Source organism: Lobosporangium transversale (assembly GCF_002105155.1).
Source record: "Lobosporangium transversale strain NRRL 3116 chromosome Unknown BCR41scaffold_1, whole genome shotgun sequence".
NCBI classification, from domain to species: Eukaryota; Fungi; Mortierellomycota; class Mortierellomycetes; order Mortierellales; family Mortierellaceae; genus Lobosporangium; species Lobosporangium transversale.
In genome coordinates, this window is record NW_019028979.1 from 485739 (window position 1) to 512824 (window position 27086).

The 27086-nt window shown below is 41.3% G+C and overlaps 8 protein-coding genes across 8 annotated transcripts; 6 read left to right on the forward strand and 2 right to left on the reverse strand.

Annotated features, from left to right (window-relative positions):
• Positions 1–8: 8 nt before the first annotated feature.
• On the reverse strand, positions 9–2401 carry BCR41DRAFT_343978 (t-SNARE). Its single transcript, XM_022022400.1, has 9 exons — positions 2314–2401; positions 2158–2195; positions 1778–2003; positions 1206–1389; positions 939–1109; positions 753–826; positions 563–658; positions 217–444; positions 9–122 (listed from the first exon to the last, which is right to left on the reverse strand). The coding sequence occupies exons 1-9, from the start codon at positions 2344–2346 to the stop codon at positions 75–77; spliced, it is 1098 nt and encodes a 365-aa protein (XP_021886411.1). The 5' UTR covers positions 2347–2401; the 3' UTR covers positions 9–74.
• A 1252-nt stretch (positions 2402–3653) lies between these two features.
• BCR41DRAFT_3894 (hypothetical protein) lies at positions 3654–4560 on the forward strand. The gene is made up of 2 exons (XM_022028117.1): positions 3654–4012; positions 4329–4560. Exons 1-2 carry the CDS (start codon positions 3695–3697, stop codon positions 4350–4352), a joined length of 342 nt encoding a protein of 113 aa, XP_021886412.1. The 5' UTR covers positions 3654–3694; the 3' UTR covers positions 4353–4560.
• Positions 4561–4563: 3 nt separating this feature from the next.
• Positions 4564–5930, forward strand: BCR41DRAFT_3882 (hypothetical protein). The gene is made up of 2 exons (XM_022027974.1): positions 4564–5397; positions 5680–5930. Exons 1-2 carry the CDS (start codon positions 4695–4697, stop codon positions 5766–5768), a joined length of 792 nt encoding a protein of 263 aa, XP_021886413.1. The 5' UTR covers positions 4564–4694; the 3' UTR covers positions 5769–5930.
• A 422-nt stretch (positions 5931–6352) lies between these two features.
• Positions 6353–7659, forward strand: BCR41DRAFT_298219 (WD40-repeat-containing domain protein; the record flags this gene model as incomplete). The annotated part of the gene is made up of 2 exons (XM_022020485.1): positions 6353–7422; positions 7578–7659. The coding sequence occupies 2 exons, from the start codon at positions 6353–6355 to the stop codon at positions 7657–7659; spliced, it is 1152 nt and encodes a 383-aa protein (XP_021886414.1).
• Positions 7660–16031: 8372 nt separating this feature from the next.
• On the forward strand, positions 16032–19175 carry BCR41DRAFT_391180 (hypothetical protein; the record flags this gene model as incomplete). The annotated part of the gene is made up of 2 exons (XM_022028333.1): positions 16032–17346; positions 17449–19175. 2 exons carry the CDS (start codon positions 16032–16034, stop codon positions 19173–19175), a joined length of 3042 nt encoding a protein of 1013 aa, XP_021886415.1.
• Positions 19176–19813: 638 nt separating this feature from the next.
• BCR41DRAFT_3940 (Transglutaminase-like superfamily-domain-containing protein) lies at positions 19814–22871 on the forward strand. Its single transcript, XM_022028606.1, has 4 exons — positions 19814–21155; positions 21254–21325; positions 21458–22107; positions 22217–22871. The coding sequence occupies exons 1-4, from the start codon at positions 20011–20013 to the stop codon at positions 22678–22680; spliced, it is 2331 nt and encodes a 776-aa protein (XP_021886416.1). The 5' UTR covers positions 19814–20010; the 3' UTR covers positions 22681–22871.
• Positions 22749–23691, reverse strand: BCR41DRAFT_417877 (hypothetical protein). Its single transcript, XM_022029554.1, has one exon. The coding sequence runs from the start codon at positions 23668–23670 to the stop codon at positions 23062–23064; it is 609 nt and encodes a 202-aa protein (XP_021886417.1). The 5' UTR covers positions 23671–23691; the 3' UTR covers positions 22749–23061.
• A 414-nt stretch (positions 23692–24105) lies between these two features.
• On the forward strand, positions 24106–27048 carry BCR41DRAFT_343987 (hypothetical protein). Its single transcript, XM_022022401.1, has 6 exons — positions 24106–24267; positions 24386–24481; positions 24669–25009; positions 25106–25204; positions 25354–26751; positions 26846–27048. The coding sequence occupies exons 1-6, from the start codon at positions 24252–24254 to the stop codon at positions 27008–27010; spliced, it is 2115 nt and encodes a 704-aa protein (XP_021886418.1). The 5' UTR covers positions 24106–24251; the 3' UTR covers positions 27011–27048.
• Positions 27049–27086: the final 38 nt, after the last annotated feature.

A 27086-nucleotide genomic window follows, 5' to 3' on the forward strand; every position in this document is an offset into this window, starting at 1 on the left:
ACTTTGTACCCAGATGACTTTTTTGCCATTTTCTTTCATGTGCTTTTTTCTATCGAACAAATGATGTCAAAAAATTATGCCTGCTTGTTGTTACTATTGGCGGCTGCACTAAAGACACCGAGCTAAGTTTAAGAGTAAATATTTAAGAATTGTTTGTTAGTCATACGTTCACTAACCGGCCCAAAGCTGACAAGAAACATCAGAGAGTCCATGTACCTGTTGAAGCACAATGATGGCAATGATGGCGATAAGCACAATAGAGACAATCAAGCAAATCCATTTCTTTTTTCTAGCTCCACGGGCATTAACAATGGCCACATCGACCTCTTTGTTTCCGGTCTCAAGATGTACTTCCGTCTGCTGCGTACTCTCCTCAATCGTGTTCATGACCTCAGCCTGCTCCGTAACCAATGTCTCCATGTCAATGAACAACTGATGCAATTCCTATTAGTAAAATAAAATACAGAAGACAAAAGTATGCATCATTAGAATCCGTTGAATGAGCATCAATTCTATAGTCATCTGCTTTCGAAATATAAATGAGGGTAAAAATCAACCATACAAGGATGGTCTTCTCAATCTTCTTGATATCATCGTGACGGCTTTGGACTTCTCGGAGAGCCCTGCTGGCATCGCCATAACGAGTGCTGTTAAGGACCTATTGTGATGAATGAAATAGACAGTACATTCAGCATCTGATTCTTATCATGCATGTCAATTTGCCTTGCAATTACTCGTGAAGCATTTCATACAGATTGAGCAAAGATTTGCTGGTTGTCGCTCTCTAAAGCTTGAGCAATCTCTTGGGGGGTAGCATCAGGTTTGACTATCAATTGGGCGAAGTTGTATGGGATAAGTTAGGATGAAGGATGAGGTAATTGGTTACATTTGCTTCGTTGCATCAGTGTCCTAGTAGCAAGTGGTTTTTTTAGTCATACCAATCTTGTATTGCCTTTCCATGCGACCCTGATATTTCTTTCTAGCCTCACTTTCCGCGGATTGGTAGTGACGAAGAGTCTTCAGGAACTTTTCTTTCAAGGCTCCGGCCTGGGTTCTACGGATTTGAATGTCCGGCGAGTTAGCTAGGCGAAGATTAGCCAGTTCAATATCTAGGATAGGTAAAGTCAATGCAAACATGAATGTCAGTACCAGTTCATATAGGACTGCAACCCTGATTGAAGGCACAGTTTATATGCATTCTTTACCCTTGATTCTTTTCTTTGTGCGGTTGGACAGCTGTGTTGTGTCAGCGGTAATAGCCTCCAATTGACGGTTGGTGCGCGAAGACTGTTCTTCAGTTGCAACACCATTCAATGAGATATCGTGGAGCTCCTCAATCTTGGCAATATTTTGCTCGATCTTGGTAATATCTTCTTGAATTGAAGTGACCTAGATTTTTTTTTTTTTTTTTTTTTTTTTTGAAGTTGAAAAAGAGTATGGGGAGATTAGTTTGATGCGAATATTGGGAACTGCATGCATATTACTGCAGGTAAGAAACCTAATTTCGCAAGAGCGTTGGATGGGAAAGGATTGGGTGCACACCCATAACAGGCACTGCACTATTCTGTCAATTCCAATGGTGTTGACGCTGGCTCTCGATTCTTATTCTGGTATGTGTATGCAGCAATTTGCTCTTCTTGTCTGGTCGTCTCCAATTTTATTAGTCTTTTTTTCACAGCTCCCAATAGAAAACAATGAGCCCGCCATTAAAACACTTTTTCTTTTTTCTTTTTTTTTTTTCTTTTGTCGTCCAAGTCACTACTGTCTTTAAACCTACCTCACTAAAGAAAGCGTTCATGTCACTGGGACCGGCATTGTTCTGTTGGACAGGAGTCATCTCGATCCTTGTAGATGGCTGCTGCTGATAGCCACCATACTGTGCAGGCTGGCTGTACTGGTTTTGCTGAGCAAATTGGTTTTGCTGACCATATTGATTTTGCTGACCGTACTGCTGACCGTATTGCTGTTGACCGTACTGGTTACCACCATATTGCTGGCCACTACTTCATCAGTACACACATATGATGAGAGAAAAGAGGGACAATTAGGCTTGTTAGTCTTATTGGGGTCACTGTCAGGATGACAGCGGGTATGTTCTTGATTTCGGCTCCATCTTTGACAAGACAAAAAAAAAAAAAAAAAAAAAAAAAAATGTACCCGTAGCCCTGGTTCTGGTTATTAGACGAGGATTGTGCCTAACCAGGATTCGATGCGTATTGATCGGAGATTTAAAAACATTAAAATGATGAGAATATCAGCAACAGATGTGAGGTTGGTCTTTTATCTCCTTAATAGGGAGGAGTCTGTCAGTACCTGAAAGTCGGCCAAGCGATCTCTTCCACTCATAATTTCTCAATTCTGTATAGCTGTTGAAATGATTGATGAGCAATTTATATGATCAGTAACAAGAAGAAGGGAACGTGTAACAGGTGGCGATTAAAGTGAAGAATGGAAGAAGGAAAAGGCGGTGAAGAACAAAACAAAACAAAACAAAAAACAAAAATGAGGATGGGTGGAGAGCAAGGTTATATTTAAACAGGTAAAAATAACATGCAAATAAACTTGTAATGTATCCGATGTAGGTAAAATGAAAAGAATGAAACAGGGTTTCCCAGCATGGATATCACTAATCTAGTAGAAACAATGGTGCTTTGAAAAGGACTTTTTGGAAAAAAGAATAAGGAAAGCGGTATACAGACTAACGTCTGTGTCTAAATTTGTCTAATGTGTAGGACAGAGAGAGAAAAAAAAAAAAAAAAAAAAAAAAAAGAGATGCTAGAATGTTTTATGAGGCATGTCAGTACCTGAACGTGCAACGGTGTAAAATGTCAAGTAATGAATGGAATGAGTGTGAATGAGGATGGGAAGAGTTGATGAAAAAGAGAAAGATGAGATGATACCGGATGAAGAAGAGAGAGAAAAAAAAAAAAAAAAAAAAAAAAAAAGAGCAAAAGGAATGAAGGCTGTAATAAGAATGAAAGAGAGCAAAGTCTTTTTTGTCCAACCAGAGACTCAGGACCAAAATAAGCTGTTGATGTACAACTCAAAATCCTAGTCTAGCCCGATGTACAAAAATTCTGCTGGAAGACTAACGTCTGCGGTGAAGCAAAACAGTCTCCGTCGTCTTCGCCATCGTTTTTGTTTTCATCTTTGCTAATCTCTTTATTGGATAGCTCTGAGTAGAAAAGAAGGGAAAAAAAAAAAAAAGGCTAAATTAGTTGGAGAGAAAAGGAGGTGTAAGGATGATAGAAAAAAATAAAGTCTAATTGAAATCAAGCAAGAGAAAGAAAGAAAGAAAGAAAGAAAGAAAGAAAGAAAGAAAGAAAGAAAGAAAGAGAGAGAGAGAGGGAGAGAGAGAGAGAAAGAAAGAAGAGACAAGGTCGCGATGTTGATAGTCTGTGAAGGTGATGGAAGCCAAGAAAGGCATGGGACATTTGACAATAATTTGAGAGACATGTGTGAACAAGAACATGGAATGAATACAACACAGACCCCCTTTTTCCTTTTGGATGTTCCTGTTTTGGGCAATTTGTTGTGAAGTGTTTGAAATTAGTTTTCAGACACACAATCGATAGAATGCAATCAAAAAGACAAGGCCCATCCTACATAATAAACGCTTCTTACTTGTCACCTTTGCAAAGATGGCTGATCTTTCCAATCACACGCACAACCTGCCTGATTTAGTCCGAGGTAAATGCCAGTTTACTCCACTGTTTGCCCCTTGAAGTTAATTAAAAAAAAAAATATCGCAAATTTTTTCAGAAACATCTTTGTCCTTCATTCCTTCACTTTTTGCTTCCACTCCACTTTTTTTTTTTTTTTTTTTTATTTTTTTATTTTTATTGTTTCTTTGCTCACAAAACTCATCATCACATCCTCGTTTCATTTGCTTCATTTTTCGTTTACTTCGTTTGCCTCATTTGCTTCATTTGCTTCATTTGCTTCATTTGCTCCCCTTTCTTTTATATCTCGTACTTCTGTTTACTCAGCCATGGTACACTCCACCACGACGGTAAGAGCTTTCATTCCAGAAGCGACACTCCTCTCCTGCTTATGGCATATCTCCATCTCCACCTACTTTTATTTTATGCTTTCCCTTTCCATTCCTTTCGTCGATCTCATGCCGTCCCGCTGAAACATATACTTCCGCAATCCCTTTATACTTCCTATTTGTCTTCTCCATTTCCGTTTTGATCAATCCGTGATTGCTCTGGATATTGATCTTCCTTTCGGAACTGCCCCGAAAAGATGGTCATATGGTTAAACACTGTGTTATTTTCTTTCCTCCGTTTCATTCCTCTCCATTGACCTGAGCATGGTTCATTCAGCTTGATCTCATGTCAATGGATTAGCTCTAAATTACAGAATAACGTGGAAAAAAATAATAATAATAATAATAATAATAACCCCGACCACCTTGAGTTTCAAACTGCTTTTTCCGGCAGAATCCTGTTTCCATCATTGTCCTTGTTGCTGTTTTTTCTCGCCACATGCGCCAATTTTTTAACACTTTGCTCCCTCCACCGTTCTTTGACTCTTGCTGCCCCTCTTTGTCCATTGCAATTTTTTTTTTTTTTTTTTTTTTTTTTTCTAAATCTTGACGAAAAAGGCTGGGTACCTTTTCACCACGTCAGGAACCATCAGGAAATACACGACAAATCATCCATTTATGATTGGTTTGGACTTGTCTAACCATGGAATATCTCTCTCTGAAAATACAGACCTCAACCTTGCTCCTTAAGGCCAAGCATGCCCTCTCGCTTCATCGCAAGTCATCCGCCAGTGGATCTGCGCCTTCTTCCTCGAGTCAGTCTTCAACACTTTCGTCAATACCGCTCCCATCTACAGACTCTCCTGTTTCACCCCCTCTCCCCAATACTTCCATCACTCCGGCTACCCACATAGACACAGCCCCTACTCCCATTCTAGACAATGTGCCTCACAAGACCAAGCGCAGTAGCCGGTTCAAGGTCAAGACATTTCCATCTTTCAGGGAATCAGCCAGCTCACTTCATACAAAAACAAATCAGTCGAGCAAAGTGAGCCGTACATCCGACTTGGTCAACACAGTGATCGGCCCCGGAATACCATCTCAACCAATGGCTTCTGTCAATCCTTACTCCCCCCTGTGGTGCCCATCCACTGTCACTGCTTTGAAATCACCATTGAGAAACGCCTCCTTGTTAAGATCAAAATCCAATTCATATCTCGACCTATCTCAAATTTCACATTACTCGCCTGCACCAAATCTTATTCTTCAACCTAGCCCCTCTGTTGATTTGGCATCATGTTATGCCGGAGCAAGGTCCTCTACATTGCCAGCTATGGTCCGCTATCACTCGACTTCTGGAGAGTTTGCAGCCGCCCGAGGTTTTGTACCGGTTATTGGGCCTCAAGGTAATGAGTAAGATTGATCTAAAGAGAAGCTAAAAGCTTCTGGACAGCATCGTGGAAGGGAGTGAAGGCTGGTAAAGGGGAAAAAAATAAAAAAAAAAAAAAAATGTCCATGCAAGTAGTGGACAAACAACTCGTACTGTACCTAAACTGTATAAGCCCATTGTGAAGAGAGAAGAGATCGTCTTTCTGCTCACTTTTTTTTTTTTTTTTTTTTTTTTTTTTTTTACCGAAATGGTATACCACTCCGTTTCTCCATTCCTTTCTTCTCTCTGTGGCCTACAGTCGTTCAACACCTCCTTTTTACCCCTTGTTACTCGATCAGGATATATTTAACATCCATCATCGTTGCCGTTGCAAAGGATCGGGTTTAACAGACGAGAATTCTGTTTTTATTCCCATTATTGTTATTTGTGATGTATTTCTGTATTTATGGCTGTAATCAAAAAAATGCGCAAATGCGATCTTGATCTGTGAAAATAACTCACTTCAAGCTTGTCAAATAGTTTTCGCACTGGTATTCTTTTTAAGTCAAAAAAAAAAAGTTTCTTTTTTTTTTTTTTTTGCCCTCTCCCTTTTCCCTGTTCACGCACATTCTCTTCCTTTTCTCCCAAACTGCCCCCGAACTTTCCCATTCAATCGACAAACTTGCTTTTGCATTTGTTACTGTCCCTCTCTCTCTCTCACTCTCTCATTCATCACCTCTTTTTCTAATCAAATGGCCTCCTCCCCGTCAAATCAATGCCAACACAACCATACATCGTCTTCATCAAACACTCGTGACATGCATCACATACCTGATCTAATTGACCGCCATTCAACCTCATCTCCCTTCGATTCTTTTGCAACGTCCCCCAATTCACTTGTTGCTGCACCTACTTCAGGCACTCCTCCATATACTCGTATTTATCTCAACCCCGAGGCCAAACGCCAGCTCGTTGACCAACTTTATGATCTGATGATTAATGGCCCTCATATAGATTTCCTTTCCAAGTTGCCGTATGAGCTTGCGACTTATATTCTCCACTTTGTGGATATGCACAACTTGGCCAAGGTAGCACTCATCTCCAGGACATGGAATCAGTTTGCTAAGGATAACGAAGTTTGGAAGTCCGTCTTTCTGCACCAGAAGCGATGGAAGATCAAGATACCCCCGCAACAAACTAAGCCGCTTAATTGGAAAATGCTTTGCCATGATCGTAAAAAGCTGGAGGAGCGTTGGACCTCGGTCCCGTCGAAAACAAAACTTGTGGGCCATACCGATAGTGTTTACTGCGTCCAGTTTGATGATAATAAGATCATCACCGGCTCAAGGGACCAGACGATTAAAATCTGGGACATTCATACTTTGCAGTGCATCTACACCCTGCGAGGTCATTCTCAGTCTGTTCTCTGTTTGCAGTTCAACGATAAGGTCATGGTCTCAGGATCGTCTGACAACAGCATTATTGTATGGGACATGGAGACTCGCCAACCCATAAGGCGGTTACAAGGACATACTGCTGGAGTTTTAGATGTCTGCTTTGATGACAACTATATTGTCAGCTGCTCCAAAGACACAACGATTAGGATTTGGGATTTTCATACCGGTAATTTGATCAGGACATTGACAGGACACCGTGGACCAGTGAATGCAGTTCAGTTACATAAGGATCAAGTGGTATCTGCATCAGGAGACGGCATGGTCAAATTGTGGAGTGTGACTACAGGACAATGCGTGCGCGACTTTATCGGTCATGAGCGAGGCCTGGCCTGTGTTCAGTTTGATGGGGAGACAATCGTCTCTGGCTCTAACGACAAAACTATTAGAATTTGGGAAGCAGCTACAGGGCGGTGTCGTCGAGTGTTAACCGGGCACGATGGCTTGGTGAGGACACTCCATTTTGACCAGAACAGAATTGTTAGTGGAAGCTATGACTACTCAATTAAAATTTGGGACATGACAACAGGAGAAGTAACCCTGGATCTCAAAAACGGACATACTAGCTGGGTGTTTGATGTACAATTCTCAGCACGGCGTATTATCAGGTTTGTGTGTTTTACAGTTTTTATGATAGTCATATGGATGTGGTTTGTCCTTGTGGTTCTTTTCTTAAGAGGTACTGACCAAAAAAACGGAATCTTTTTTTTTTTTTTTTTTTTTTTTTTTTTGTTGTTGTTGTTGTTGTTGTTGTTCGAAACAGCACTTCACAAGACAGAAGTATCGTTGTCTGGGATTTTGCACCAAGCGGTATCGAGGATATCGACGTACGACTCTTCTTGTAAAAAGAGCCGTTGCATGACATGCATTAGAGCAAGAATACATATTGCAACCTACCAAAAGGATTGTACCTTCGTGGTGCAGTTTGCGACCCTATTGACCCCCCAAGGATGTCTGAATATTCTTCTGCTGGTTCTTCCTATCATCAACGGGCCCAGCTAGTCACATGTTTAATTCCCATGCTTCACGTCACTCACGTTCTATACCCTGTCGCCTGTATTATAGTGCCGTAATAACAACAACGATAATAATAGTATAATAAAACTCCCTCCTCTCTTCACAAAGCTTCCATATGGTGTACTTTTTCGGCTGACATCTAGAAGCATAGCTTTTAGTCCATTGTTTCTCAAGGATATCTGCTATTTGACAGCACGAATTGGCGATTATAGAGGCGTATCTTTTGGAGCTCGCCGTTATCAGATGAAACAGACCCAGTAAGAGCAGAAATGTTAGTCTGACGAGAATAGCGAGAGTAGGCGCATCATCCTTATTTCACTTACAGCCCCTGTTTTGGTCAGAACAGGCCCTTATATTGGGCAGTCTGTTGGAGATCAGTGTTGATAGGTCCAGAAGCTATCGTTAGAAACTGAGTTCTTGATACTATCACTTTGTATATTTCCGTTCGGAGCATCACAGCATGCACTCTAATGCCGAGGCAGAACCGCTTTTCACATATTTCGTCTTTTCTTCCTTCTCTTCCTCATCCGTGTCGATCATAAAGACGACAACTTTTTGTGAAAAACACCCTGCTTCTCTTGGAACAAAACTTGCTCCCAAATCACAAAGTTTAAGCTGAACTTTGATCTTGTCCAAACCGCTCTTGTTCCCTCTTGGTATCATCGAGAAGTTGACGGTACCTGAGCTGCCTCTTTCTTTATTCATAGTGCTCAGACTGGTTTCCCAAAGTAGTAATGATGGCATCAGGAGCAAGGTCGGGGACTGTGATAAATGAGAATACGTCAACTATGAAGAGTAAACAAACAAGACGCTTTTTTATTCCAAAATGAGGACCAATTGCTACCAGTCTTTTTTATTGATAAGGACGCGTCTTTCATTCATTTTTACGCCCATAATATAAATGCAGACGTATGGATTACCTTAAATACGACCTCACTATAGCATCGGCTATATTTCTTACGGAAACTTTTGTATTAAAGAACGTCCCACACGATGTGTGCTCGATTGTGCAAAGATCAAAGCCTCAGCCAAAGGCTGACGTATTCAGATGCTAACCTCCCCCCACCAAATGACTGTTTGTTCCCTATGCTTGTTAGTTGTGTCTTGGACTGGGTTGAGCTTTGGTAGTCAGCTTGGTTTTTTTCAACTTCTTACATGCTTTACTAGATCTTTAAAATTGATTAATATCCTTATGTTACTTTTTAGCTCGTGGTAAACTGACGCATTGTACTTTGTGCCCCATCTCGTCATGATTGAACATTTCACCACGTCCTTGATCAAGGACTCTAAACAGTGAGCTACACCAACATCTCCAATTCAAAACAATCTTGCCATATTCGACTGAACAACTGGCCTATAAGTTTTGTTAAAAAAGAATAAGCTCAATCTTAGTTTGCCAAAAAAAAAAAAAAAAAAAAAAAAAAGCTTGCTGTCAACAACAGTGGAGGAGGGAGGGGTTAACCTTTCTGCATAAGCAAAAGACTGAGTTTAGCAAGATAGTAGACCATGAGAAGAAGACGTCGGGCGCGACGGTGTCACACAGACCCTCGTTACCAAGACATGACGAGATGTGATCCACATTTTGATTGTATGATACTGAAAGTGATCGTAAAAGGTGATAGTGGTGGATTTTAATTATAAGAGTCAGACCTATAAATGGTTATCGCCAATGTTGGATGATGGATTATGATATTGACTTTTTACCTTGGCTGCTCTAGGAAGCATGAAAGACAAGAGACTCCTGTATTGAAAAAAAAAAAAAAAAAAAAAAAAAAAAAAAAGACCCACTCTAAAATACTCTTCAAAAGTGAAACAGCGGGAGATGACATAAGAGAAAAATAATAAAAAAATATATATATATTCCAACAAGTGGATTTCGTTCGCCTAAGAATCTATGGAGCCCATCAGAATTCTATAAGAGAAGCCTCGATAAAATGATTCGGACATATCTCAGACGCGAACGGTAAAAGGGAAAGAGACATTTCCAATTTTATGTAAAGAAACATCTGTTATAACCCCTGCATCTATTTTTCACATTTTATTATTTTTTTTAATGGCAGGTACAACGCGTATCATGATCATGAAAGCGCTTGTCTAATTTTATGTGACTGCAGCATACATATTATCGCAGACATGCACTTAATGCGAATATTAGAATACACATGTAGCATAAATAAGGGTGACGCTTGTACTACCAAAAATTGATACGACTCGTTTCCTGCATACAGCACAAAATGCATTTACTCTACCCCTCTGCCTTGTCGTGACTTTGGCCAGGGTGCTGAGGAAAAAAAAAAAAAAAAAAAAACTGATTGAGACTGAGACTGAGACGAAAATTAGGTCCGGGGGCATTATTTCAATCTGTTTATATCAAGTCGTAAAGGAGAGAATGGATGCTCATTATCCGACGCGCTCTAGATCCTGCCATGCGATAGTAAAGGAGCCTCTTACTATACAAGGGAAGTGAGAAAGGAGTCGAAAGGGGGGGGAGAAGGGGTGAAAGGAGTAAAGAAATGAAAGGGACAATTTCAGTCATCGACTGTGGATTATCATTTGCTATCCCAAATCATCAAGAGGCGAATGGGAGGAGCTTGTTTGCATTAACGGTTCACGACACTGTTTTAATCAATGCTAGACTTATTGCTCATCCTTATTACATGTGCTTTTTCTTCAAATCCATGGTAATGAGACTAATAGGAAAAGAGTAAGTCTACATTTATTACACATGTGCAATACAACGCAACGCGATGAGGAATGAATAATGCTATATAACAAGGTTAAAGGAGTAAATAATGATTATTATATTTATCATCATATCCTTTTTAACCTTTACAATTCTCACTCGGAGACTGTGCATTTAATGATTTTCATATCCTGAGTTTTTTTTTTTTTTTTTTTTTTTTTTTTTTTCTCAGGCTTGTCGCCTACGGATCCTCATATGCTCGCATTTATACAATAAAACAGACTAATAGATGATATCGGGATGCACTTTTGTTTATCAAAATATTATTTATACAATTTCTACAGTTATACATGTATAAAACAAAGGCATGCACGCATGCGTGTGTATAAATATGTTTATATATATAAAATACGTAAAAAAAAAAAAAAAGTACATGTATTGTTTATGAGCAATGTCGAGTGTTGAGAACAAACAGGATTGGGGGGGTCCTTGAGGATTGGTGTTGTTATCACGCAAGAAAGGTTTGGCGATACAATTTTCTAAAAGAGATATAGGTCGTTTTGGTCATGGGGTTTTGTTCAAAGAAGGTCGGTGCCATAACTTTCATGTACATGTATAGCAATCATTATATTGTTGCGATATGTATTTTTCTGTGTATAATCAATCACTTTTCTAAAAGAAAGTTTGGAAAAGGATTGTGGGTGCCAGAATACAATACTTTAAAAAAAAAAAAAAAAAAGGCTGGCCTAATTGGGTTGCACTGAATGTGTCCAGATACATGTACATGTATCCATGTAGATACAGTAGACACAATACATTGAAATATACACATGTTGTGTACTGATAATTGTTTCGTGTTTATTGTTATATATATATTTATATTCTTCATATCCTGTTGTATCCTTTGAAACTTGTCTGCAATGAAAAAGGTAATTAAGAACATTGTGTAACATTATAATTGATAAATATTGACTAGTTCAGCTCACAGCTCTCGCTTTTTTTACCCCTTGTTTGTTTCAAGAGGTATCATTTGCATCTCATCATATGCCTGCATCTGTGAGAGCACTTGCACGCTTTTTTTTTTTTTTTTTTTTATCACTCTCACTGTTCTGTTTTGTCTCAAGACGAAGACGAAACGAGGAATGGATTGAGAAATGCTTTGGATGGAAGGATGAGAGAAAAAGAATGTGTTGTTGATTCGTTGGATCTTGGGTTGATATCGGTGAGAACCACACAGTGATCGAGTCCGCGTGGCCATCAAATCACTCGCAATCCCCTTGATTGAACGAGGTTGCTTGTGTTAATGATTGCGCTCGTGCCCCTGCGTACCCATTCATGAAGGAGAAATGAGGGGCCCAGGACGTGGTTCCCAGGTCTTGATAGAGCATGGCAAGATGCGCAAATTCTTTTTTTCTTTTCTTACAGCCATCCATCGTATCCATCCATCTGTCATCGCTCTGAGTTTAACTTTTGCTTCTTCCTTCTTGATTGTTTTGCTCGGAGTAAAAGAAGAAGGAAGGGTGACTGATCTGAATGTATTTGTTTACATGGTCAAAAAAAAATTGGTTTTTTTTTTTTTTTTTTTTTTTTTCTTTTGCAAGTGCCTTGGGTGCTCACACTAGACCTACTGATGACATGCAGGTCTACTTCGCTGAACACATCATTTGATTCAGTTTGCCTCACGCCTCAAAAGATGAATTGTTTGATGATGAGCGTTTTTGGGCTTACTCAGTTATCAACGAATAATGCAATGAGAATGCGTGTGTGTGTGGTCAAGCGGTAGCTATTTGACGTGGTTTTGCCATTCTGCCGCAATAAAACCCCTTCTTGGGTTCTCCGTTCGAGTAGAGATATAGAGTAATACTACATTTAAAGTGAGTATGGTAGATGGAAGTAAATAGATTAATAAAAGTTTTTCAGAGCCATGCACAGAAATGTCCCTTTCTTCATATTATACCTATCGGAGAAGGGGCCAATAAGTCAAGATAGACATGAAGCTTTCTTTTGTTGATTTAAAGACAGCCATAAGAGCACTACGGTATATGTATAACAAATATTATATACTAATATTGTATAAACGTATTGTTCATTTCGAACAAAGTAACATTGTGTTCAACGTGTTGTGTAGGATTTTGGATCTGTTCATTTCTTGGGTCTTCTCCACGTCTTTGGCCAAACATGGTTTAAAGAGCAACCCTGGTTGTTTTTTTTTTTTTTTTTTTTTTTTTTTGTTTTGAATTCAATTGACCGAGAATGAATAGTTTAATATATTCCGCAATACAAAGCTCTATTTCTCATTCCGGAATCGTACCCTGTTCATTGTAAATAAAAGTATAAACAGTATATGTACATATAAATTTCTTTACATCGGTATGTCTGTGTGTGTAAAGAATACATTAGCCCATTGACGGCTAACAGTGACATGTATGTACATTCGCTTTATTATATACTGTCGATGGTGATGGTAGTGCCACCGTTCCCGCTGCCCATGTAAGAGTTATGCTTATTGAGATCCAGGTGTGACGGTATGAATAGCAATATAAGATATGTTTAGCTTTATTTGCACTGCCCCAAAGGTGGGAACTGCCTCTTTTTTTGATCTGGCATGCTTGCAGACCGGGCTCCTCCCCTTCCATTCTCGCGACAGTTTTCGATTTGCTCTGCTCTGTCCTTGAAATATACGATTGGTGTGTATATGTATATACCAATTGTCCTTTACGGGATATGATTCAGACGCAGTATCAGGATCGATCATGAACGAAAAGAGAGAAGAATGCGAAGAGACTATGAGGAGAAACAGGAGAAAGAAATTAACGAGAGTGAGGGAGAGCCTGTTGTTCTGCTTTACTTCTCAAGCTTCAGTGGTTAATTTTTTTTTTTCTACTTCAGGAAGACCAGTTAGGGCAGATCCCTTCCTCCAGTTCGATTACGTTGCTGTCGTAATAAGAAAGATAAATAAATAAAAAAAACCTTGGCGTGCTAACGAGTGCCTTGGGCTCGGAAAAAAAAAAAAAAAAGGGTCCACAAGGAGAGAATCAGGAAGGAGGAGGGTCAGAGGCGGTGCAGAACTAATGGCAGTGATTGATTAGGTCGTTGGTCACCGATTTTTATTTTGATCAGAAGAAGACGGACCTGTCAACTGTCATTGTTCCCGCAGGATTGTCTGACAATGGACAATAAAAAAAAAAAGAGTTCTTTTGGTTTTTTGTATTACGTACTGGTCCTTCGACTTGTTGAGGCTGTCTTTTTTATTCTACATGTTTGCATAGTCTACAATACATTTCAGAAGGAGGGAGGTCAGGCACTGAGGATGCATGGACGATGATGTATACTAACTGAAATACACTTTGCCCTGTGTCTTTTTTTTTTTTTTTTTTTTTTTGAATACTCGGTCGAGTAAACCATTTTTTATTCTCCACTCTGGCTTGTTGCCGTTGTACCGTCCTGTCCTATCCCAACTTAGTCTTTTATTTTATTTTTATCCTTCTTTTCTTCCTCTCTTTCTCTCTCTCTCCTTCCCTTGACCCATCATCCCCCACCCATCCTGCACTTCGTCTCCTTGTGTGCCCTTTTTTTTTTTTTTTTTTTTTTTTTTTTTTTCTTCTTCTCTTTTTTGACTCATCTTCATTTCTTTTCCTTTCTTCCTTTCCTTTCCTTCCTTCCTTCCTTCCTTCTTTCCTTTTTTTTTATTTACTTTTTTTTCTTTTTCATTCTTCCTTTCAAATACTCATTGTCATCATTCTTCCTTCCTTCCTTTTATTTTCCATTCCTTTCTTACAACCCTATCTCGTCTATCATATTCATCACACCCACAACTTCCTCCTTTCATAAAGAAATACGTTCCAAAAAGCCTTTTGTCATTGCCACCATTCATATCTCTCAACCACATAATTATCTTAACCCTCCGTGCTCTTTATTTTTCTTTATCTCCATTCCCAGATTACAGCTCCTTGAACTCCCCACCTCTCCCCTTCCTCTTCGCCACGCTCCATTCCCAGACTCGAAAAGAAGTCATAGCCAAAGTCTTTTTTTTTTTTTTTTTTTTTTTTTTTTTTTTTTCCCACTTTAATACCAACATAGTTGACTAGGCGAACTTAAGCCTACGTATAGTTCTTACTTTCCTTCTTTGTCCACGTTCCTTGCATCTTATTTTAAAGCCTTATATTCCAGGTGAAAACCTTGGAGCACGTCTTCGATCTTTTTTGTTCATTTTTCTGTCTTATAATTTTTTTTTTCTCTTTCTCTGTGTGCCTGGCTGCCTATCGATTGTTGATCAATCCAGGGCAATCAACGTAAGTAGACTATTTATTTATTTGAATTGAGCACCATCTTTTTTGTCAGATGTGGGATAAAAGGGCTGAATTGTCAATTTTCATCCTATAACCTCTGCTGGTCTTATAAGTCAGCAGTGACCCTCTGATGGGTCGTGGGTAACTATCGTGCAAGGGAACTGGGGCCAGTGACCTGGAAATCAACCAGTCTCATTGCCAATCACCCAAAAGGAAAAAAAAAAAAATCGAGGGCACTTCTACCACATCACATTCTTTCCATGGCTACAGACCGTCTTTTTTTATGCCTTCCTTCTCTTTTCCACTAAAAAGTCTGCCATGTTCACATTCTGTTTAAGCAGTTCTTTTTTTTTTTTTTTTTTTCCTTCTCTCCTCTGTCATCATTGTTTCTATTCAATTGACATTCTGTTCTCATCTCACACTGTGTCTTTTGTACTGTATGTATTTGCCAATTTTATTTGTATTGGCGTTGTTGGGCTTCCACACAAACATCCTCTCTCTATCAGTATTCATGCCGCGTAGCCCATCATTTGATGTGTTCTATTTTGGTACAACTGCAATCAGGGACTGAGGGTGGCAGTAGATCGCATGGGGAGATTACGGCAGTCTGTTTGAGGCTTCTCCTTTTTTTTTTTTTCCGACCATGTTGGCATTTCAGAAACCACATGTCGTTATGAATAAACTCTTTCTCTGAGTCTTGGTTATGATTACCTTTTTCATTCATTCAAATCTCAATTTGGCTTCAGACGCCGCCTCTTTGAACATGCGCGGGGCTGGTGTGTGGTGGTGAAAGAGAAAGCAATCTCACCACATTTTTATCTTTCTGCCCAATCCCAACTTCCCCAGACTGAATGTGTTATTCCTCCTGTCAACCATATCCTTCCTGCTATATCATTTTGACTTTCAGTGGTGGAACATCTTCCAGATGTATGTTGGTTTGGTGGAGATTAAACATAAATCCCCATCCAAGTCTACTATCATATCTCTTCCCCGCAGCTACAGCTCCAGCTGATTGCTGATATTTCTTCTCTTCAGTTTTTGGCTTGGCCTCTCTCTCCTCCTGTCCTTTTTTTTTTTGTGTTTCAAAGTGTTTATTTGAACGGCCTGACAACTGAAAACAGCCAGTCATTGCTAACTGGCGTCACCTTTTTTTTTTTTTTTTTTTTTTTTTTTTGCACTGACTGTAGACTAAAACACAGAAGTAACGTCTGCGACAGAACACGACTTCATGAACCCGTATGAAGGTCGTGCACAGGACTTGAAGCAATCACTGCCACTATATCCAACTGCTCCGTCTTTTCCTTTGAAGCAAGGTCCGTCCCAGCATCTGCAGGCCCAATCAACTTTGTCTTCTGTCCACACCACTTATCCACAGCAAAACACAATGCTTACCTTTAACCAACAACCACAGCAGCATCACCTTAACAACCAATATACTCAACGTATGCCCCCAGGCCCTTCTATAAAGAAACCAGAGCTTCTTCTTCAATCATCGACACCATTAGCTAACTCCACCATCAACTCAAGTACTAGCAATAACAACAGCAACGCTCAAATGCATTCAGCAGCAGTAGCAGTAGCACAACAACAGCAACTACTTTTGCAGCAACAGTTGCAGCATAAGCAACAGCAGCAGCAACAGCAACAACAACAACAGCAGCAGCAGCAGCAGCAGCAACAGCAGCAACAACAACAACAGCAGCAGCAACAGCAGCAACAACAACAACAACAACAACAACAGCAACAGCAGCATCACACACAGCACCATCTTCAACAACATACAGCATACCAACAACGCCAATTTGGCAACTTTGAAACACCAAGTCCACCTACACCTTCCCCTTCTCCAGGCAACCACCCAACAATCCTCATACCTCATCCCAAGTTACACCAACTCGACATGTCCCAAAATTCACCAAGCGGTGATCCGGCATCGTCACCGTCACTGTCAGCATCATCACCAACTAGTACCACATCCAAGAAACGCACGAGAGCCTCAGCTGAACAGCTCGCGATTTTAGAGGACACATTCTTGACAAATCAATCACCAAACTCCAAGGTGCGTGAGATCCTCGCCAAGAAAGTCAAGATGTCTGAGCGGTCTATTCAGATTTGGTTCCAGAATAGGAGGGCGAAGGTCAAGCAGGCACAAAAGCGGTCAGAGCTTGTCCAACAGGAGGCCATGAAAGCTCAGTATCTTAGCAGTTGTGCTGCTGCAGGTATTACGCCCCAACCTTTCTACGGATTTGGCGCGCCCACTGCAGGAGCCAAAGCCTTCCCGATGGCGGCACATCTCCATCCTTCTGCCACAGCTCGTGCTACTCTTTCGCGAACTAATAGCTACGATGCTGCTCGAGCGTCTGCTGTGCAGGCACGTTTTGCGCAGACAGGCCTGGGTATTAATGTGCCTGGAGCGGCCAATGCTGCATTATGGAGTGGCCAACTCCCATACGGAATGCAACCTCAGAATCATCCAGGTTTTGCCTTCCGTCCAAATGTTCCTCAGGCTATGGCAGCTGCTCGAGGGGTTAAACGATCGTTTGGTAAGTAAGATGTAAAATAAGAAAAAAAAAAAAAAAAAAAAAAAAAAGTAGTGAAAAGTATGTTCTAATGAAAGCTGCCTTTCTCATTGATTTTCTTCATAGACGCCACTAACGGTACCCTCACTCCTGGTGCGGTTCCCAAGGCTCTTCATTTCCCCGGTGCGGTTGGTGCTGACGGATTACCTGAAGGCGTTGCCTCGCCTGATGTGATGTTTGCCGCCGGTCTGATGCCTGGTGCGTCTCAAATTCCTACCATGCCAACATTCAATTGTGACAACCTGGCTATTGGAACGTGGAGGAGAATGTCTACACCTAATACGGATTTGAGCTGCTTCTACTGTCCTACCACAAGGATTATGACGTGGCAGATCATTGATCATGCTGCTCGTTTCAAGATGACATTCCCCCTAAGTGCAATATCCCGTATTGAATTCTACGAAGTTGATGCCATGTATTCTCAAGTAGACTTTGATCTGCTTGAAACTCCTCAGTTCTTTATGGAAACTGTTTCAGAGGACCAGACGCGCGATTGGAAGAAATGTAGTGACTTCACAGAAGGCAAACAGGCGACATTAGTAATGAGGCACACTATCCACGGAATTTCTTCGGCTCTCAAGATGCAGGTCATGAGCTTGACAATCGCATATCCCCCATTGCAGGGCATCACACACTACCGCGAGACACAGTTCCAAACACAATTCCACGGATTCACTGCCCCTATTCCTCAGATTTCTCAGTTCTTGGATCCTTCTCAATATGATCGTCGATTTGCTGCTACCCCAATGAATCCTGGGTCGTATTTGGGGCTGAATGACGGTCTAGACTCTGGCGAAGGTTCTGATATTGGCGAGGACTTCTATGATGGATCGAATACTTTCGGGACACCCTTTTCGGCCACTACCAGTGCACTTTTGGATATGAATGCTGACGGTACTCAGCAACCGAGACTCAAGTCGCGCCGAACAGCAAGTATGCCAACGCCAGCTGTTAACAATTTCTTGACTACAGGGCTTAACGCAGTACCCTACCACTCCTCGCCCTTATCAATGTACTCAACAACTGGCGTAGCCTTGGAGACGTCTACAAGTACGCCAGGACTTTTGCCCACCTCAGCTGCAGCTGCTGTAGCAGCCACAGTGACCCCAGCTGTAGGGGAATCGCAGACTGCATTGCCAGCGTCTTCAGTCCCAACCACATCCACCGCTCCGTCACAGACAGTACAAGTGCCCGCTCCAACAGCGACAGCTTCTACTATAACTAGCTCCACGGCCGCGGAAACATCTGCAGCCTCTGTTACCGTCTCTGCGTCATCCACAGTGACACCGGCACCGGCTGCTACCCTTGCTCCTTCTATGATTGCTACTGCTACGACCATGCCTAAAGTGACCATCACAACACTAAGCGATTCAGCCGACAATGGCGGCGCCGCTACAGAATCCACTACTATTGTCCATGGTGAAAACGATCAAGAAAAGGACAAAGGGGAGACACAACAGGAGGAGCAAGAAGAAACGAAGCAGACCGAAAATCAAATGGGCTTGACTTCTCAGTTCAATGAATTTTTAGCACAAGCTGTAGTATCGACATCGGCTCAAATGTCGGCACCCTTCGTTTCAGCAGCTTTCGGAGGTGGTATGATGTATGGTCATGCGCATCCTCAAGCCTTCCAGCTGGGAACATTAGATGATGGATCGGATAGTGGATACGAATTCAATTCTGGATACTATGGCATGATGCCCGAGCAGGCCTCGTTCGTCTCCATGAGTGATCTGGAAGGAAGCACCGGTCAACAAACAGACGGCGAAGAGAGTTCGTATGGTCCATACTAAAGTGGATCCACGCATGTGTCCGCTTACTCATCCATTTTTATAATCTCAAGCAGTCTCCAGCTTTTCTGTGTATCATGTTCAATGTCCTGTATTTCTGCAATATTCATGCCTCGATTCTGTACCCTCTTTGTATAGCCTTTCTCACAAACGAAACTTTCTCTTGATTACCATCGAACCCACACATATTTTTCCTTGATCCGTTCATCATTTACCATCCATCATCTTGGCCCGTTATGTTTGTTATTTATTTATTTTAGCCTTGCATGTCTTCATTTGATCTATACTATTTTTTTTTTTTTTTGCATTGACAAACCTTTCCTTGGATATCCTCCACACCTCACTATGAGAGAATTTTAAAAAGCCAATAAAAGTATAGCCATGCATTCCTAGCAGTCACTTAATCAAATTAAAATGCTGACAAAACAATTTCGCATTCTTTTCTCCCAATGACCCTTTCACTCTCATTTTTTGTCAAACCCGCTTTTAAGAATTAAACTCATGTCAGAAAGAACTTTCCCAACTTTGCCCGAAGACTGCGTCTTTGAAGTGTTGAAATATCTCTCCGCACGCGGTACTAACCTGTCTGATACGTTGCCTCATTTCACTATGCCTTGTAAATTTTTAAATACATTTAATAATATATACTCCTGTGCCCTCACAATATGTAGATCTTGCATTGGTATCAAGGACTTGCAGCACTTGGAATAGGCTAGCGTGGAAGAATAGCTTGTGGCAACGCCTCTGTTTAGAGCGCTGGAGAACTTGGCCACTCCCTCCGTCATATTCATCGTACTACAAAAACCAGTATAGCTACTCAGATGGCCGACTCGATGGAATGCTTGATGGAATGTCGATAGATTCACAAAAATCGGGGTCATTCTTGTCGCTACCAGATTCTTTAACTGACCTATATTCACCTGAGCGGTGGTACTCGACTTCTTATCCACCGTACGGATTCGACACATGGAAGGAAGTCTATAGAGAGCGGCATGAGAAGGATGGGATCGTTCGAGTGTTGCTACAGGAAATGGTGGAGGACCCCAGGAATAGGGTGCGTCATATGGATGGTATCGCGGAGGTTGGTGTGGTTCATGCACGCGATGTTTTAGAAAATATTATTGCAGGGAGAAACGGCGAGGTGAAGAATCTTACTCGGACATACTATGCCCGGAAAACGCTCAAAAGACTTCGACGAGGCTGGGTACTTGACCAATGGCGTGCATACCGTTCCAATAGCCAGAACTTCCCCATCTGGCAGGGATGTGCACTTATGGCCATGTTCTCTGATCATGAACTGGAGCTGACAGACATTGAAGATCAATTTCAGGAGCTTGCAGACGGATTTCTTGAAGACTCTCCTATACCCGAACAAGGAGACCATAGCCTAGCAACAACGCCACCTATTGTATCGAATACATTTGATAGAGGCAACTCTGAAAACTCGTCATTGGATGACTGGAATAAGAGGTGCTCTAGGTGGTTTGAGACTCAGATCAATCGCCTTAAGCACTTGATTCGATTTTTTACGCAAGAGAAGGGATTTAAGGGTAACACCGAAAATTATTACGACCCATTCAATAGCTTTATCGATAAGGTATTGGTGCGCAAGGTTGGCATTCCAATATCGCTGAGTATTATCTTCGCAGAGCTAGCACAGCGGGTAGGGATTGCAGGAGTGGAGTTGATGGGATTCCCGCAACATTTTATGATCCGCTATCGCCCATCAATGCTTGACCGCTCATTGGAGCCCCAGGTATCGCTATCAGAAGCAGCGCTAGAAGCTCCAACATTCTACCTTGATTTGTTTCATCCGCCCCATCGGTTACTGTCAACAGAGGAGTACGAAAGCTACTTTTCTGTCTTGAATATACCGCGCCCATCCAACATCTACAGAGATTTGCCAACACCACCACTAGAAATCTTCCTAAGATGCCTTCGGAACATTATTCGTGCGGTGGAACAGACCGGAGGAGCAGGGAGGTATAGTATCCTGGAAACAGATTGTTATCAAGGTCATAGCGTTTAATGGTCAGCTTTCTCAAGAGTGTATGGATTATCGGTTTTATCTACTCAAATAGGATCGGGTCCGACCATCAAACAAGTCTATATTCTGGTATCACTCAACTACTTGCATTGCATCCTGGTGAAGAGTAAGCCTTTTCTATTTTGATCTCTTTGGATGGGAACTAATGAATGCTTTGTTAAGTTTTTTTTTTTTTTTTTTTTTTTTTTTCAGTATCACTTGTCATTAACATTATCATGTCGGTCCCTGAAACCCGTAGATGGGAACTGTACGTTTTGTGGCTCAAATACCTTAGTAACTTCTGGCCAGAGGATATCGGATTTATCCGAACATCCATTGAGGATATGGAATTGATGGATCATCGACGGTCTGTAACTAAAGCTTATGTGTCATCCACTATTTCACCCTCACAGAATCAGCATTCACAGCACCAGCAATCAAGCCATACCTCAGAATTCCATCGAGGAAGGCTTCATGAGGCGGCAAGTCGCTCCGACACTCATTTTGCATCAACGTCCAATGAAATAATCAGAATAATGAGGGCCCAAGTCAGAGAGCTTGAAAGGATGGATGAGGATGTAGATGTTGGTGAGATCCGTCGACGGAAACGACCCAAGGCTTCACCTGATGCTGATCAAAGCGACGCAGCCCAACTTCGATCTGAAGCGCGATCTCCTGATCAGTACATCACTGGAGTAAGCCAAGCATCATCGTCATCAATGCTTGGTGAACAGGTCAATAGCTCTATTGAGATGGAATCGGATGAGCACCCCCATGCTCCCACGAGCAGGATTATAGCTCTGTTTGGAAACGAAGAACGTCGGCGACCTGAGCCTAAATATTATGTTGGTGAAGTTTTTCGGCATTTGATTTACCGCTATACTGGAGTCATCTATGGATATGATCTGAGTAAGCTTAAGAAACGAAGGAAAAAAAAAAAAAAAAAAAAAAAATTGACAGCAGTTTTAAGCTTACAATGTATTTCATCATTTTTATTTTATTTTTATTATCCCACAAGAATGTGAGGCTCCGGACTCATGGATCCAATCTATGGGTGTTGACTTACTCCCTCATGGAAGAAATCAACCTTTTTATAATGCTCTGTTGGCTGATGGTTCAAAACGATATGTTGCGCAAGTGAATATCCAAGCCCTTTTCCGAGAATATAGGTCGTCTAATCCTATTTTAACTCATTCTATAACCTCATCTGCAGCGGATCAAATTCAATCTAATGATTCAGAATCATTAGTGTCATTCAGTCAGACAGATTCAACTTCAACAGAGCCAGTATTAGCAGCGGCAGAGTCATCGGCTGTTACACCTGTTACAGAGTCAGCGCTGCCCACGCTTCAGTTCTCGGAGTTGGGACCACTTGAGATTGAAGCTGTGGGGCAATATTTTGAAGCCTGGGACGGACAACGTGGCTACTACATCATGAATAAAGAGCTTCGCAAGCTTTATCCTACAGAAGATTATCTGTAAAAAAATAAATAAATAAATAAAATATCTCCGAATACCATGCCAAGTTTATTTGAAAGCACACAGAAGGTCGAGTGATTAACCTTATAGGGAACCATGTCCACGCAAATGTGTTCTTTGTATCTGTTATACTATTCCTCTTACATCCTTTCAAAAAGAAAAAAAATCCCGAGACAATTTTGTGGATCAAGTGTAGCCAAGAAAGGGACTACTGACAACGATCCCTGCCTGATGTCGCTGGATCCTTCGAATGATGAGTCCCTGCCATCAAAAATAAAGCGTGCAAGTTGAATGATCCGTATAGAGTGGATAACAGCATTAGCTACAACATAGTGCAGCATCATTTCCTGAAAACTTGAAAATGTGCAGATGGATTTATTTGTACTAGTTTAATGAAGGGGATGAGACTGACGAGGCAGGGATATTTGCAGCAAATTTCTCAAGTAACTGAGCCTCTTCTTTGGCAATCTCCTCTAACTCTTCACGGGTCTGAAGTCCCTTAGTTTCCTTACGCAACTCATAGAGTTGTCCCAGTTGCTGATCCGTCATCTTGTCCAACAACCCCGGGTCGAGTTTCCTACCGAACGCTCTTCCTTGTTCCACCATTCGTTGTAATGTTGTCTCTCTATTGATTTTCTCTTGTTCTTTCTTTATTGTGTCTATGGAGGTCGTTGATACTGTTGTTGGTATTGATGACATGGAGGAAAGAGATTCAGCTGCTTGCTGTTTCAGGTCCTGGTTCTGGCTCTGGCTCTGGCTCTGGCTCTGATTCTGCTTGGGTGAGGCAATGAGGATATGATTGAGATAGTCCTGCCACTGCTCTAGAAAGCCAACAATGTAAAGAGGATTATCGACATCTTTATGGCGATGAAACTCGGCTTTGACATAGCCATCTCCCAGAATCCGAAATTGTGGAGGCAAATGCTTTCGGTGGGCTCGGAGAATCTGTCTGTATAGGGTCAGAGGTGGAATGAGAGTCTTTTGCGATGCCATGATGCTCTTTATGAATAAAACTAAAACAGATATTTTTTCCCCCTGTGTCCGAAGTGATCCGGTTATAAATCCTTTTTTTTAAGGCACGTGACAGACAGTTGGCGCAAACATATACCTTCACATTGGGCGAAGTCTTTGTCTTTACAAAAGAATGAAAGAGTGACAAAAAAGATATCTTTGTAGTATGGGGTTTACATGACATGTGGGTTATGGCAGCATTCTTTTTTTTTTTTTTTTTTTTTTGCATAGCATCAGAGCCTATTTATTTTGCGGGAATGGAGGCGTTATAAATGGTGGCAAATGCAAAAGCTTTCTCCATGAAGAGCGTCTGCACATTTGACTGTTCCCAAACAAGGCAATGCTTGGCAGCCTTTTTATTTATTTATTTATTTATTTTAGACTTGCTTTGCCTCTTTTTCTTTTTTCTCTCCAACCCACTTTTGACGCAACGTATCTTAAAGCATTTTTTTCCTTTCTACACTCTTCCTCACTCCGCTTATCCCATATCTTTTATTCTGCTGTCATTTGTCCGCCTGCTTGCTTCCTCTTACGCATAGTGGTGTATAATGAGCTAAACAAAGATGGGCATCAACAAAAGTATGTCTCATGACAAAAGTGTTTGAATTCCCTGATATTCGAAATAGTGCATTCATATTCATCTAAAAACCTTGGGTCGGCATCACCACCAATATTACCTCGTTTATCTTTTTCATAGATCTCTTCAGTGACCCAGAGCATCTGCCTTCTGGACTCATTTGTCCACTATGCGCCAACATCTTTCTTAACCCATATCAAGTTTTTTGCAGTGAAGGCAAGTATTCCAAGAATATCTCACCGAGGCAAGAATGACGAGCCATAATCACTATGGTCCCAAATTGATGAAAACCATTCTCACCTTTGACTTTTGAGATTTACTTCTCTCATTTCTTACCACGTCCTTTATTATTTTTATTTTTATTTCTGTGTGTGCATGAACGTTGAAAATATTTGCAAATCAGACCATGTTTTTTGTGAAGCATGTTTGGAGGTTTATATTGATGATTATCTTCAAAGCAATCAACTAAAGGTTTTGCAGGAGACTGATCAAGAGCAACAATCACAATCACATTTGTCTCGGCCAATACAGCACCCAATGATTACAACGTCTGATCAGGAAGCACAAGAAGAAGAACATGAAGAAGAAAGGGAGGAAGAAGAGAAGGAGAGGCCCATTGAGTCACCATCTTCATTAAATGATACCATCAGTGTAGAGTGCCCTGAATGTCGAAGAACAGCACAAGATTCTGCTTCAAGAATTAAGCTTTGTATCAGTTCATTTCGACCAGCGAAATATCTGGCGGTAAATTTATTGAGTCCATTTGTTTCTGTGTGGTATAATTTTGAGTCTGAAATGATACTCACATTCTTGCGTTGCCTTCTCATATAAATCACTTAGAGAATGATTGATGCACAGCGTTTACGGTGTCCAACGACTATGATGAGATCATGCCAATGGATTGGAGCTATGAAAGATATGCATACGCATCTTGATGTGGTAAAAAAACTGAAGTTTGTCTATTTCTATACTATTCAGTACGTCAGCATCCTTTCGACTTCCTAACCCCTTTGTACCAATTATTCTGTTATTATTGTTATTATTGTAATTATTATTATTATTGTCGTGATTGTCTTCGATCCTCATAGTGCGGATTTGCCATAGAAACACTATGCCCTCACCGCCAATATGGCTGTAGATACAGAGCTTCCGCCCTTGACATTGTCGCACATCTGCCATCGTGCCCATTTGCACCACAGGGTAGCTCAACATCTGAGATCTCTGATAGCCAGAGTCTTCCAGAGACTTCGCTTCCAAATCAACATATAGCGCCCCTTTCGCCCCCACAATCATCCCCGCCAATGAATCCAATGGACTATCCCCCGCATGGGCTATTTGAGCGCTTTCCACAAACGCAAGAATCAGACAATATCCCGGACCAACAACAGGATAGCGACAAAAAGAAAGCTATGAGCTCAACTGCTAATGAACTTCAGCCGTCTAATAAAAACTTCCGCGCACTGTCAATGGATAGTATCACGGAGGATGGTCCTGGACATATCAATGACCTGCATAACGGCGAGACAGTGAGAATGGATGACAACGAGGATGAGTTTGATCAAGATGAGTTCCTGGAACGTCTTGAAGACTTGGAAATGGCAGATATTTCGTTCTCTCCTCATCATAGCCCTTTACTGGCCCATAGTGACAACAGCCCAGACCCTTTGTTGATTAAGTCAGAGCAAGCACCCATTTCGATGTCTTTGCAGCCTCTAAGAGTTCCTACACGACGTAGGCTCATCGTAGAGGAAGAATCGGAACAAGAGGACTGTGATAACGCAACCAGAGCTGCAGTTAACGACCACAATTTAGACGTAGCCATGACAGACTCGGTTCCTCCAACTGAAATGGAGGATCGTAGCCAGTATGGTGCACATGCTGGAGGAGATCCTAATGACCAAGGGCTTCTGCCTTATATTTCTAGCTATGCAGGGGAGCTACCACCAGCCTCTAGATCTGCTGCTTTACATCAGAGCTCTCCCCACATTGATGGACTTACAAGCACTTCAGATCACCCTGCGCCGCTTATAACTGAGCAACAGCTACCGCCAGCACCATTGTCACCGCATCAAATAGAACAAGAAGCTGAGCAGCACAATCCACAAACGTTTATTACCCGTCGAAGGCCTTCGCTTGATAGTTTGACAGACGCACAGCATGACTCTAGTAAACGAAGAATGCTGGAATTTCATGGACCTTGGCAGTGGCAGGTTGGACCAGCATCTCAGGCACAGCCACAAGAACCAGCCATTATTACCATGACCGACATCTCGTCTGTTGACTCTCCAGCTGCATCATCAGTAATGTCATCACTCGTATCTTCTTTTATCAAACCTCTATCACGAAGGCCAGCATCGTTTTTTGCGCCGCTACATCGTCCAATGACAAGATCTGAAGCAACTGATATACAGGTTTATGTGGCTGAGTCGTCAAGCTATCTACCACTTTTGGTGCATCAACCAAGATACTTACGACCACGACAAAAGGTAAACGTGATACAAACTCATATCGCTCATATTGTTATTATTATTATTATTATTTTACTGACCTTGCGCATACACCAACATCGATTTTATGTAGAAAATCCTTCGTGGACGTGCTCGATCCAAATTTTTGACTCCTATTGTCCATGGAACAAACAATACAGAAAATCAGCTGAATGGACCACCATTTGGTAGCATGATGACAAACATCACATCACCTGAGAATTCGTTTGCTTCCGATGGAAATTCCCATGAATGCTGAAGAAAATGTTGTATACAAAACCGTAGTTTTTAGTAAGGACATTCCAATGGTTAATAAAGCATACATAAAGTTTAAT